The 13,286-nt window shown below is 38.3% G+C and overlaps 4 protein-coding genes across 4 annotated transcripts; 2 read left to right on the top strand and 2 right to left on the bottom strand.

Annotated features, from left to right (window-relative positions):
• Nucleotides 1-13: 13 nt before the first annotated feature.
• Nucleotides 14-1,915, top strand: AT1G28040 (RING/U-box superfamily protein; the record flags this gene model as incomplete). Its single annotated transcript, NM_102569.2, has 2 exons — nucleotides 14-1,071; nucleotides 1,503-1,915. Exons 1-2 carry the CDS (start codon nucleotides 585-587, stop codon nucleotides 1,913-1,915), a joined length of 900 nt encoding a protein of 299 aa, NP_174125.2. The 5' UTR covers nucleotides 14-584.
• A 190-nt stretch (nucleotides 1,916-2,105) lies between these two features.
• AT1G28030 (2-oxoglutarate (2OG) and Fe(II)-dependent oxygenase superfamily protein) lies at nucleotides 2,106-3,702 on the bottom strand (the record flags this gene model as incomplete). Its single annotated transcript, NM_102568.2, has 3 exons — nucleotides 2,106-2,398; nucleotides 2,498-2,834; nucleotides 3,320-3,702. 3 exons carry the CDS (start codon nucleotides 3,700-3,702, stop codon nucleotides 2,150-2,152), a joined length of 969 nt encoding a protein of 322 aa, NP_174124.1. The 3' UTR covers nucleotides 2,106-2,149.
• A 635-nt stretch (nucleotides 3,703-4,337) lies between these two features.
• AT1G28020 (Tetratricopeptide repeat (TPR)-like superfamily protein) lies at nucleotides 4,338-6,606 on the top strand (the record flags this gene model as incomplete). Its single annotated transcript, NM_102567.2, has 3 exons — nucleotides 4,338-4,454; nucleotides 5,118-5,267; nucleotides 5,355-6,606. 3 exons carry the CDS (start codon nucleotides 4,338-4,340, stop codon nucleotides 6,570-6,572), a joined length of 1,485 nt encoding a protein of 494 aa, NP_174123.2. The 3' UTR covers nucleotides 6,573-6,606.
• A 775-nt stretch (nucleotides 6,607-7,381) lies between these two features.
• On the bottom strand, nucleotides 7,382-12,284 carry ABCB14 (P-glycoprotein 14). The gene is made up of 9 exons (NM_102566.3): nucleotides 11,784-12,284; nucleotides 11,651-11,705; nucleotides 11,390-11,565; nucleotides 11,118-11,318; nucleotides 10,670-10,929; nucleotides 10,049-10,589; nucleotides 9,185-9,971; nucleotides 8,862-9,103; nucleotides 7,382-8,783 (listed from the first exon to the last, which is right to left on the bottom strand). Exons 1-9 carry the CDS (start codon nucleotides 12,057-12,059, stop codon nucleotides 7,578-7,580), a joined length of 3,744 nt encoding a protein of 1,247 aa, NP_174122.1. The 5' UTR covers nucleotides 12,060-12,284; the 3' UTR covers nucleotides 7,382-7,577.
• Between the last annotated feature and the right edge of the window lie 1,002 nt (nucleotides 12,285-13,286).

Raw genomic sequence — 13,286 nt, 5'->3', positions numbered from 1 at the left:
AAAACCCTGACTTATGGCTGTTAATCAAAGTTTTCCAAGTCCAGTTCGCAGATGGCGAGCGGATCTGCGGCTGTGGTTCTTCGTTGCTGTTTCTTTGGTGGTTCTGGCTGTGTTGGCCAATTCAGAAGGTATAAATCTCCCTACTTAAAGAGTTACTCACAGGCGAAATTCCACAATCAGTTTATTCTAGTGTATAATACATGTAGTGGATGTTGTATAATGTTTATGCTTGAATGTCATATAGCTCTGCAGACGTGGGATCCGATGCAGGTGACAATTCTTCTTAAAAGACAACTAATTCTCTGACTTTCCTCTTAGTGACTATAAGAATAGACCAATTCTCTATTAAATTTTTCGTTTAACAATTCCCTCAATCAAGAATTCTCTTCTCTGTATTTCTCCTCTCCATCTTTATCTTACCTCTCCGAAACGCCTTGAACCCTCAAAAATGTCCTTCATCCTACTCGGATTCATATCTTAATAAATGTGAACCACTTGGAATCCCCATTCGTTTTCCTTTCTGCGGCAATCCAGGATTCAATCTCCACTGCAACAACCTCGATAAGACAGTCCTAGAGCTTCCTATGTCCGGAACATTTCTTGTCGATGAAATCAACTACCAAAAGCAGCAGATTTCTATCAGCGACCCTGAAAACTGTATGGTTAAAAGGCTTTTAACCTTCAATACTTCAGGATCTCCTTTCTCTTATGGCTTCAGTTTCTACTACACGTTCTTGACCTGTCCGAATGAGGTCGTGATACCGGTTTGGTCTCTGATGTCCATCCCTTGCCTAAGCAATTCTACCTCCTCCTTCTTCGCCACGTCTAATTTGACTTTTTCAAAATTGTTGCCGCCTTCTTGTCAGATTGTGAAAGGACTATACGTTCCTGTTGATGTGATATATAAAGATGTGATAACTGAAGAAAAAGGGTTCTCTACAGTGCCCTGGCTTGGAAACGTCTTGTTGGAATGGAGCTCGCCGAATTGCAGAGGTTGTGAAAAGGAGTCCTTGAGATGTGGTTTCAAGAACAAGGCCTCCCTCGAAGTCAAATACTTGGCTGATCCACCCGGTATGATCTTTATTGTTTTAACTTCTTCTTCTTCTTCTTCTTCTTCACTTATAAGTTATAATCGAAGAAAACTCCATTATTGGTAAGGCTGAAGAAGTTTTGGTAGAAAACTTCAAATCCAGGTTCTTTTAGGTTTAGATTAATCAAGAAGTTTTTTACAAAGAGAAATCCTAGTAGGAATTAAATATGGAAATTATGAATTGACTAATTAGTTTTTTATGGTCGAAGATTAGTTATAATTTAACCAACCGAAGTATTCTCAATTTCTAATTCCCCACGCTAGCTAGCGATCGCTAGAATACTTAACGCATATTTTTTGTTTTTATTAAACTGACATTTGTTGAAATAAGCAAATATCAAACAAAAATCGTAATCAATTAATTTCTCTACTTCGACTGTTTAAAACACATTCTTGATATGTTATCCGGCAGATGAAACAAAAAGTAGATTACGACCACTGATAATAACCCTTTGCATAATCGGAGGAATCACCGCAACTTGTATTGCTGCTATCCGCATTTACAATTCCGAGAGGTTTGTCAATCAGAGAAGACAAAATGCAGCTATTACAGCCAGAAACACAACGCAACAACCACGAGGGGTTGTGGTCACTACAGGTCTTGACCAATCTACAATAGAATCATACAAGAAAGTGGAGTTGGGAGAAAGTAGAAGGCTTCCAGGTACTAATGGTATCATCTGTCCCATTTGTTTATCAGAATATGCTAGCAAAGAGACTGTACGGTGCATGCCAGAATGTGATCACTGTTTCCACGTCCAATGTATCGATGAGTGGCTCAAGATTCATAGTTCATGTCCTGTTTGTCGCAACTCACGCTCGTAAAGGAACTTGTTGTTTGTTGTTGTTTGAATATGAAGTATTTCGACATTTTAATGAATGTCACTAATTCTTCTGCTTGTAAATCGATCAAATAATTCAGGAGTTTCTGTAAATCAGGTTACATATTCAAACAAATAAAAAAAACAACTCAAGAGCAAAAAAACAAACAACTGAACAAAGCATATATAGCTAATGATCAAATGATTAATAGTTTTATTTATTCGCAAGGCATAATACTCAAAGGGCACAGTAATCGGTGAGATCAGATATGTCTTTCCTTGCATTAGGTAAGTTGCTGAATTTCAAGAAACCCCAAAAATCAAAAGGCTTATAGAGACGAGGATGTTCATCATCTACCATCTCCTCAGGCGCATTTATGATCACTCCTTCTTTAGGAATCGTGAACAGTGCAGCCACATACCGATCTTTCTTTCCGGTTATAACCACACGGTGAAGCGGAGGAAATACCCCACCATTCAACAGTACCTACAACAACGTACGTATTCTTACATATGTTAATCCCATAATTATTATAGGTTATAAAATAATGAAACTTGAGAGTCAAGGAAGCTTAATTTTAGTTACATGAAGAGAAGCTCCGGCCATAACAATGAAAGAAGAGGCTTGAGATGGCTTAACTTTGATCCACTCTTCGCCATCTTTTGTTTTGATCTCCAAGCCATCTACTGCATCGTTCTGGCAGAGTATTGTGAGGAAATGCCTATCGATATGAGGGTAAAAACCTATCTTATTCTCTGTATTATCATCGGAAATTCCTTTGTATTTAAGTAACTGAAAGTGCTTATTCGCTGCGTTAAGATGCTCCTCCATGTATTTCTCGAGTCCGAAACTCTCCAGAGTCATTGTCCTCACCGTCAAATTTAATTCTATTAACTTCTCCGCAAACGACTGAACATTCTTCCTGAAATATATATGTAGTATATTTTAGTATTTATAATCGATATATATTCTGTTTTGACACTTTTATATTATTAAGATACCATAGTTCATGATACAAATTCAATTTTAAAATTAAACCAATGAGAACATTTTAGATAACCAAATAATAAAATAAAATATTTTTATGTTATTATAAAAATATTTGTAGATAAAAAATCGTAGGTGTCACTCAAAGACAGAATTAAATATATATATTTTGCAAGTTATTACAGTATAAGAGCTTTGTTTTGTTCCAGAAACTTAAAGACAAAACTAATATTTTAATATATAAACTTATCTCAGATTTTTTTTCTTTCCAAAAGTTCTTAAAACCAAATACTAAACAACCTACCAGTTACCACTCACATTTTTGAATAGATTAAAGCCAAACCAAAAGCTAAATATTTCTGCAAAAGCCTACAAAAACATTCATTGCCAAAAGTTTGTTTCAAGTGATAAGAAGGGTACCCGACGAAGATGTTGCCTTGAGGCCAAAGCTTGTGAGTCAAGTCATTAACAACATTAGGATTATCTATACCATAAAAGCCCATGCCCTCTTGTATAGGGACCCTCGGAATCGTCAAGTATCCTTCGTAATGTACGTCTGTCTTTGTACTCAGTTTGGTCTCCAATGGCAAATCGAAAACCTCCTTGGAGGACTCGAACAAGGCCTTCCGTAGCTCCATGGAAGCTCCATCGAATAAGGCCTCAAAACATCCGTACTCTTCTAAGGCTTTTCGGACTTGGGATCTCACCAAGTCCCACTCGGGGGTTTCCGGTTTGAGATCTGGATTGGAGAAGTCGATGATCGGGAGCGAAAGGGGGACTTGGGATTCCGAACTTATCGCCATATCTTTAGATGGCGTTGTGTAAAGATTTGAAGATTAGGAGGAGAAACCTAAGAGGAGAAAGACCAAGTGTTCACATATATAGTCCAAGTGTTCACCACGTGTTCACATAGATTTCGGCCCAAAAGACCAAACATGACAACCCCAGTCAAAGATCACATTTCAACATTGATCATATGATTACATACCATTTAAACATAGATCATAAGATTACATACCAAATCAACTATATAAATAATTAGAAAATTATGAATAGCATAAAGAAATAAATTATATTTATTTTTATGAAATAAGAAAATTATATTAAAATTATATAAACAGTCAAAACTAAAATAGAAAAGTCTCTTAATAATAACAATCCTAGAAAATGAATCCTAAAGGAATTTTATATTTTTAGGTGATTTAAGTGAATTTTTAGAATATTTGGTGGAATTGTTATAATTTTTGTTTAAGAAATAGAAAAATAGTTTGTGATTTGGCATATATGATTTAAAGGAAAAACTTTGAGGTGATTCTCGAATCATAACGTAACGACCACGAGGGGTTGTGGTCAGTGGTCACTACAGGTCTTGACCGGTCTACAATAGAATCATACAAGAAATTAGAGTTGGGAGAAAGTAGAAGGCTACCGGGTACTAATGGTATCATCTTTCCCATTTGTTTATCAGAATATGCTAGCAAAGAGACCGTACGGTGCATACCAGAATGTGATCACTGTTTCCATGTCGTGGCTCAAGATTCATGGTTCATGTCCGGTTTGTCGGAACTTACGCTCGTAAAGGAAGTTGTTGTTGTCAATACATATCAATTAACATTGTAATGAATGTCACTAATTATTCTGTTTGTTGATAATAAGACGTGTTTATATGATCTGAAGATGTATACAAAATATCATGAGATGTGTTAACTTTAATAATAGTATACAAATCAATTTTAACGAGAATAAACATAATTGAAAAAAGTTGCTATACAAAAAAAAAAGCCTTGCTTTACAGAGCTTAAGCAATAAAAGCTACAACCACAAGCAATTTGGTCTGTCACATTTCTGAAAATTATTATAATTCTTTTGTTAGTACCCAAGAAAATAAGACGCGGCACAAAAGCAATACTCACATAAACCCTTCAGGTTCTTGAAACAAACAAAAACACTTGCTTCACAAGCCTAAACATAAAAAGTAAAAAAACATGTATCTACACTATCATATTTCATATTTCTTAAAATTAATTAAAGAAATAGTATCCATAAAAGAAGAAGACGGCGCAGCACAAAACCCACAGTAACATAAAACCCTAGGTTGTTCATGTATCCTTCCAGCTTGAGAGCATGATGAGAATTCTTCTACAACACGCAACGCGTTACCGGGTTCGCTCCTTTGGAACCCTATCATCCCCATGTGGCAGAGAGCCAAACACTGCAGCATCGTATCACAGATGCTCTCCATCGAAATGCACAAATCATTCCGGTGCTAGAACAGTGGCGGCAACAGGGGAATCAAGTGAACCCTTCGCACGTGAGAGTCATCATCAAAAAGCTTCGTGATTCCGACCAATCTCTCCAAGCCCTTCAGGTTTCCATATTTTCCCTTTCCCCAATTTGGTGTTCTCTATCTCTTATAAGTGTTGGAATTGATGTCTTGCGGTGATGTTATAATTAGGTATCAGAGTGGATGAGTAAAGAAAAAATCTGCAATCTAATCCCAGAAGATTTTGCAGCTCGGCTTCATCTGATAGAGAATGTTGTAGGGTTAGAAGAAGCAGAGAAGTTCTTTGAAAGTATTCCAAAGAACGCAAGAGGCGATTCTGTTTACACCTCTCTCTTAAACTCGTACGCAAGATCAGACAAAACTCTGTGTAAAGCCGAAGCCACGTTCCAGAAAATGAGGGACTTAGGTCTTCTCTTAAGACCTGTTCCTTACAACGCAATGATGTCTCTCTACAGTGCACTAAAAAATCGTGAAAAAGTCGAGGAGCTTTTGCTTGAGATGAAAGATAACGACGTGGAGGCGGATAATGTCACAGTGAACAACGTGTTGAAGCTATACTCGGCTGTGTGTGACGTGACCGAGATGGAGAAGTTTTTGAATAAGTGGGAAGGGATTCATGGGATCAAACTTGAGTGGCATACGACTCTTGACATGGCAAAGGCTTACCTGCGAGCCCGTTCAAGTGGAAAGGCAATGAAAATGCTGCGTTTAACAGAGCAATTGGTGGATCAGAAGTCGTTAAAATCAGCTTACGACCATCTTATGAAGCTGTATGGTGAAGCTGGAAACAGAGAAGAGGTTTTACGTGTATGGAAACTTTACAAGAGTAAGATAGGAGAACGTGATAACAATGGTTACCGAACAGTGATTCGTTCGCTTTTGAAAGTAGATGATATCGTTGGAGCAGAAGAGATCTACAAAGTGTGGGAATCTTTGCCACTTGAGTTTGATCATCGAATCCCGACAATGTTGGCCTCTGGTTATCGAGACAGAGGAATGACAGAGAAGGCTGAGAAACTCATGAACAGTAAAACCATTAAGGACAGAAGAATGAATAAACCCGTCACTCCGCTTCTGGAGCAATGGGGAGATCAAATGAAACCGTCTGATCTCAAATGCCTCATCAAGAATCTCCGTGATTCCAAACAGTTCTCAAAAGCCCTTCAGGTTTCCGAATGGATGGGTGAAAAACAAGTTTGTAATCTTTATTTGGAAGATTATGCAGCTAGGCTTTACCTGACTGAGAATGTTTTGGGTTTGGAAGAAGCAGAGAAGTACTTTGAAAACATCCCTGAGAACATGAAGGATTACTCTGTCTACGTAGCTCTCTTAAGCTCTTACGCGAAATCCGATAAAAACTTGGGTAAAGCCATGGCCTCAAGAAGATGAGAGAGCTAGGGTTCCTATTGAAACCTTCAACATTCAACTTGATTCTCTCTCTCTACAGTCGAGGAAACATGGTGGATGAGATTCTTCGTGAGATGGAGGAGAACAACGTGGATCCTGATCTTATCACGGTCAACCATGTTTTAAAGGTGTACGCGGCAGAATCAAAGATACAAGCAATGGAAATGTTTATGAGACGTTGGGGTACAGAAGATGGAATCAAACTAGAAAGAGGCACAATGATTGCAATGGCAAAGGCTTATGTTAAAGCCGGTTTGACAAAAAAAAGCGGTAGAGGTGTATGGTGATGTGGCACGGTGTAAAAGAGAGGTGCACAATCTTTGGGACGAATGTAAGAATAACAAGGAAGAAGAAGTGGAGGATGGTAAAAAACGTTTACCTGTGGTTACAACTTTGTTGAAGATGGACGATGATGGATATCGAACTGTGATTAGTTCTTTGTTGAAGCTGGACGATGTACAAGGAGTAGAGAAGGTATACGGAGAGTGGAAACCCAAAGCTGGATGTTAGCATACCGGGTTTGTTGATTTCTAGGTTTTGTAGAGAAGGGAATGCATTGAAGGTTGAGGAAATGTTAAAGTCGATTAGTAAGAAGAGGAATGAGATGCATTTATGGATGTTAAAGGAATTTGTAGTCAATTTCTTGATATGTGTATGCGTCTTATGTTTACTGCTCCTAGTCTTTTTGTCCCACCCAAGAGTTCTTAATGCGACTTTAGGGGTAATATATATTTTGCTTTCGTAATCTACCAAATCATAATGAAAGCTTTCTCTTCTTGTTCCTTTCAGTCTCTTTAAAAGGTTTTATATTTTCTTGTTTAAACAACAAATAACATACAGGGTTAAGTCATCGCTCGTTTCCAATATTTCATGTAGGACTACAAAAAGTTTTTTGGGTTTAGATATTCCCAACACAATCGTATAACAAGTCATAGTATGTGTATAAATTTGAATTAAAAAGGAAAAAGAAACTTCAACGATGATCAGTCACACCGCTTCTTGAAGACTCGTCAATTTCTTATAAAACCCATCGGATTTAGATACAAGTTCTCTGTGACTTCCTTTCTCCACAACTTTTCCTTTATGCAATACAACGATTGTGTCTGCTTTTCTTATGGTCGAGAGCCTGTGAGCCACCAGAATCGTGGTTCGTCCCTTCATCAACTTGTCTAGCGCCTCTTGGACCTGTTTCTCTGCGCTCGTATCCAAAGCACTTGTTGCCTCATCAAGGAGAAGCACTGAAGGATCTTTTAGAACTGCCCGTGCGATAGCCACTCTCTGTTTTTGCCCACCTGATAACTGCACTCCCTTATCACCCACGTGAGTCATGTACCCTTCTTCCATCCTGCTTATGAACTCGTGCGCGTTCGCGGCTTTTGCGGCTTCAATGATCTCTGCCTCTGACGCGTTCTCGTTCCCATACTTGATGTTCTCGTGTATGGATGTTGAAAACAGAGCCGGTTCTTGCTGAACTAACGCTAGCTTCTTGCGCAAGCTACGTAGGTTTACAGATTTTATATCATGCCCATCGATACAGAGATTTCCGTTGCTCGGATCGTAGAATCTCATGATTAGTCCGATCACTGTGCTCTTTCCCGAACCACTAGGTCCCACGACCGCAAGACTCTTCCCGGCTGAAACTCGGAGATTTAGATTTTTGAAAATGGCGATTTCGGGTCTAGTGGGATACGCAAAGCTCACGTTTCTAAACTCTATATCTCCTTTGATATGAGTGACCAATCTTGAGTTAGGCTGGTCTGGAGGTATTTCAGTCTCTCTATGTAAAACCCTAAATACGGACCCGAGTGCTTGTGTGCCCTTCACGATATCTGGGGTTAACGCAAGCGTTTCCGCTACGGAGTAAGCAGTGACGAGCAATACCATGAAAGATTTGATACTATCCTCAAAGTTGGTCTCGTTGCGCTTAATCAGAACTGAGATATACCAGAGACCAAGTGCGTAGGAACAGAACGCGAGACACTGTGACAAACCGTATCCAAATCCCGAGATATGACCTCTGAGTAAGGCACTCTTGGTGGGTTTGCTTAGTTCACAAGTAAACTGTTCTGAGATTTGCTTTTCAGCACTAAATGCAGCGACGGTTCTTATATTCGAAATCGCTTCACGCGCCAATGAAGTTGCCCTAGAGTAAGCCCTTGTGTAATCTCCTCCAAAGCCTTTTAGAAATAATTGCTGTAAAATATAACATTCAAGCTTATTCAGTTTCAAGATTCAAAATTTGGTTTGAGAGGAACTTTGATTTTGAGTTACCTCGGTAAGTGAAGCGGCAATGAGAAGAGGAAAACAAGCTGTTACGACAGCTGCAACACGCCAACTGTAGAAAAAGGCAAGTGCTAAGGCTGTGATTGTAAGAGACAAGTTTTGGACTATTGTCGATAGACGATCCGCTATAGCACTCCTCACCAAGGTTGCATCAGCAGCTAAGATTGAAGTGAGTGAGCCAGTGTTGTTCTCATCCAGATCAAACCATCCAATCTCATTTGAAAGAATCGCTGCAGTTGTTGTATACATTTATAAGTATTCAAGAATCGAATCAATCCAAAACAGAGATGTTTGAATAAAATTGTGTTTACCTGAGAACAAGGATAAGCGAACCCGAGAAGTAAGACGCTCTCCCATTAGTGTATAGAAGTAATGTTGGAGAATGTATATAGGCGCTGTTACTATTCCAGCTCCAACAAAGATAATAGCTACCTTATCGACTTCACGCTTGATCAGACTAGGAAAAGGTGAATAAAACGTGGTTAACACGTAAGCAAGCCCCATGGAGAACAATGCCGGTTGTGATCCGGCAAGAACGGCACCAATTGAGCCAAGTAATGCATAAAGCCATTCTGGAGCATTCAACTTTATTAGTTCCCATATCATTGAGGACGAGCTTATTAAATCTTCGCCTTTTGAATCTTTTTCAGTCTTCTCTTGGTCTTCCCTGAAGCTTGAAGTCCTTCTTGAGCTAAAAACTCTTCTTGAACTATATGATCCAGCTTGAGACCTACAAGATTCATACATGACTGATCTCAAGTTTTCTTGAGGTTCTGTGTCTTGACAATTTACAAGAGTGGCATAATCTCCTCCTCTTGATATCAGTTCTGAGTGACTTCCGGTTTCCCTAACTTGACCATCTCTCAAGACAACAATCTTGTCAACATTTCGAATGGTGGATAATCTATGTGCAATGACGATTGTTGTTCTTTTTTCCATGACATTGTCAAGTGCTTGCTGAACAATCTTCTCTGATTCGGCATCAAGAGCGCTTGTTGCTTCATCTAAAAGTAATATCTTTGGATTTCTTAGAACCGCCCGAGCAATAGCAATCCTCTGTTTCTGCCCTCCTGAAAGTTGAGTTCCTCCTTCTCCAACCTAGTGGAATGATTTTATCAATAATAATCAAGTGGAAATATGAGAAGATATGAGTATAAATTTTTTGGATAATGTACCTGAGTATTGTAACCATTAGGTAATGATTTAATGAAAGAATCTGCGTTGGCTGCTTTAGCAGCTTCTATGATCTGATCCATATTGGCTTTCTCTTTACCGAGAAGAATATTAGAAGCTATTGTTGTGGCGAATAATGCTGGTTCTTGACTCACTAATCCCATCTGTTCTCTCAACCATTTCAGCTTCAGGTTCTTGATGTCATTTCCATCCAAGAGAATCTCCCCTGATCTAGGTTCATAGAAACGTTGCACCATTGATATGATTGTGCTTTTCCCCGAACCACTTGGACCGACAAATGCAAAAGTCTTGCCTGAATGTATCGTGAAACTAAGATTCTCAAAAACCATGTTTGGTCTCGAAGGATATGCGAACGAAACTCCACAAAACTCAATCTTGCCAACTACGTTTTGCAATGTTGTTCCGTTTTCTAATCTCTCAGAGCTTTCAAGATTGTTGTTTCCTATCATTTTGAAAATATTTGCAGCAGCAACTCTGCCTTTAGAAATTGCGGATAAGCTAGGCACGGCTTGACCTAAGGCGCTGCAAATGTAAGAGAATGATTTGTACGATGCAATTTGAAGATATATATCGAGAAAAAGTATCGGGTTTCTCGGACTTACAATCCGCTGTAAATGACATTGAGGATTGTTGTGAAGGCTTTTGCGCCGTTGGTTTTGCCATGGCGTACAAGAAGACTTGCATACCAAAAAAGCAATGCCCAAGCACAGAACAAGAGGCTATATGTTAATCCAACTCCTAAACCTTTAGCAAGACCACTTCTTTTACTGAGTTTCAGAGCTTTCTTGAGAGAATTTGAGTAAGATTTTACAGCTTTCTCTTCTCCTACAAATGCATACACTGTTCTCACCTGTGACATGACCTGAAGTTCATAGAGAAATATGTTTTTCAGAGATATATTGCAAAAATATTTTGGATAAACTTAAAATGTTAAAATGGTTTTGATCATACTGTACTTTAATTTTTTTTTTTTTTTGAAAACTTTTTTCACACGTAAACGCATATATTTGTTTTTTTGAAACAATCTCAGCCATGGTGTCTAAAACAAACCTCTTCTGCAACTTTTCCTGCATCAGCATAAGCAGCCTCACTCTTCTCTGATATTGTAGACATGACTATAGCATACCCTCCTCCTGCAATTGCTATCAGTGGAACCACTCCTAACGTAAGCAACGTTAGTTGCCATACTGACAAAAAACCGATGACAAATCCCGCGATGAACTGACATAGGTACCGCAAAACATGGCCGGTCTGAAAAAAAAAAAACATTCTATCAGTTACATGTTTTTGTTTCGTCCATAGAATTAATAATGAAAGGTTACCTTATCGCCAATGGCATCTTGAACCAAGATTGCGTCGCTTGAGATGTGGAAAATGAAGTTTGAATCTCTAGCTTCAGTATCAAAGAAAGTAATATCTTTTGCTAAGATTGATTTGAGATAATTTATACGCAATCGCGCTGTTTGTCTTTCCCCTGTTTGCATCCAACAAGCAACTCCTGCCAATATACCATTTGAACCTAAAACATTAAAAACAGTTTTTTTGTAACACTATAAAAACAAATCAAGTAGCTAGACACGTACCAATCCAGGCTGATACCAAATTGACCAATCCTAAGTAGACCAAGTACAGAGCATTCTTGAAAAGACAAATAACAAAAGTGTTATGACTTTATGTCCAAAAACCAAGAGAAAGAATATCGGTTTCTGAAGAAACCTGTGAAACGCGAGAAGATATGGCATTCGGGTCTGTAGAAAGCTTCCCAAGAGAATCTAGCATTCCCCCGAAGAACACGAAGAAGAGCGGAAGCGTACCGCCATGAATACACGTGCCTAAACCCCCAAGAAACATCAGAAAGTAATCAACATTATCAGCTGCACTAAACAAACCCATCAATGACACCGATTCCTTCTTCATCTTTTTCTTCTCCTCCTTCTTTACTTCGGTCTCAGCATGGATGTTTCCACTAAAGGGTGGTTCTATGTTATCCATTATCACTTTAGCACTGTGACTTACTAAAACAGAGAGGTACTTGAGATCTCCCTTAAGGGTGTTGGGGTTTCTTGTAGGGAAAAACGGGTAAAATATAATGGAAAATATAAACAAGATTCACTTGCCTCGTGCTCATTTAATATCATCATCGTTCTACCTAAATCGTTGACAAGTCTGTAAAACCCAGATCCGCCCGGCCGTAAGTGGACCATAACGAAGTTCGTCTTTATCCTTTTTTAGAAACTGTATACATTTATTATGCACTTATATGGAGTAGTTTTAAGTTTTGTTTTTTTAATCACGAGTTTGCCGTTCTGTAGTATTTTTTAGAAACGAAACTTCTTTGTGAGTGCATAGTTCTTCTTTTGTATCCAATACAATAATGTAACTTGTAAACTTCATTTCATATATGGTTCAGCTCCATGTGTTCGTTCACCTCGAACATCGACTTTTGGAGATAATTTATTGATAGACTGGCACTAAAATTTTAACTGTCCCCTCTACTTCTCTAGTGGCAGATAAATACAAATGATTTCGAGTAAGTAATTAGTCTTTTGCAAATCTACCTTTAAGTAGTTGTAGTTTCTGTCCATAAGAGTTGATACTTACTATTTTTATGGTTTCTTTTGTCGACTATCATTAAAGATGAATTTCATGATTGGTTTTTTCAAAAAAAAAATTTTTGAATGTTTGGAAGTTCTCCGAGAGGCGGAACCCACACCAGGTTAAATTCATCTCCTTTTGAAAAAAGATCCCTCCCAACGTGTCTTGAATCCAGTACTTTCACCTGAGAGATTTACCATTAGACCAACAGCACGTTGGTTATTTGCTGGAATTATTCGAAACAATAGTTAACTTCAAAAGATATATAGTTGTTTACCTATTTTGTTTTCTTGCTTCTAATTATTATTATTTATTTATTTTTCTAATTTAACGTAGTTATATGTGGGCTCTATTTGACCGGGAAAAAATTAATTGGTCATTGAAAAAATGTAGATACATGCGTAAATGTATACAATTTATTATACAGTTTGAGGCCACACGTTAACTTTCAAATTGAAGGACCACATCTTTTAACTACTGTGGCGGGGAATCCACGTCCACCACAGGCGCAACTGTGCAACCCAAATCCAACCCTCACATGTTCCATGATGTATTTTCTTTTAACGGGTCTGTTTTAATTTGTACTTTTTTCAAATTTAAAGGGTGTACAGAGAATTATACCTC

The sequence above is a fragment of the Arabidopsis thaliana genome (assembly GCF_000001735.4).
Source record: "Arabidopsis thaliana chromosome 1 sequence".
Classification (NCBI taxonomy): domain Eukaryota; kingdom Viridiplantae; phylum Streptophyta; class Magnoliopsida; order Brassicales; family Brassicaceae; genus Arabidopsis; species Arabidopsis thaliana.
The sequence above is the reverse complement of the archived record's forward strand: the minus strand, read 5'-3'. Positions and strand labels throughout refer to the sequence as shown.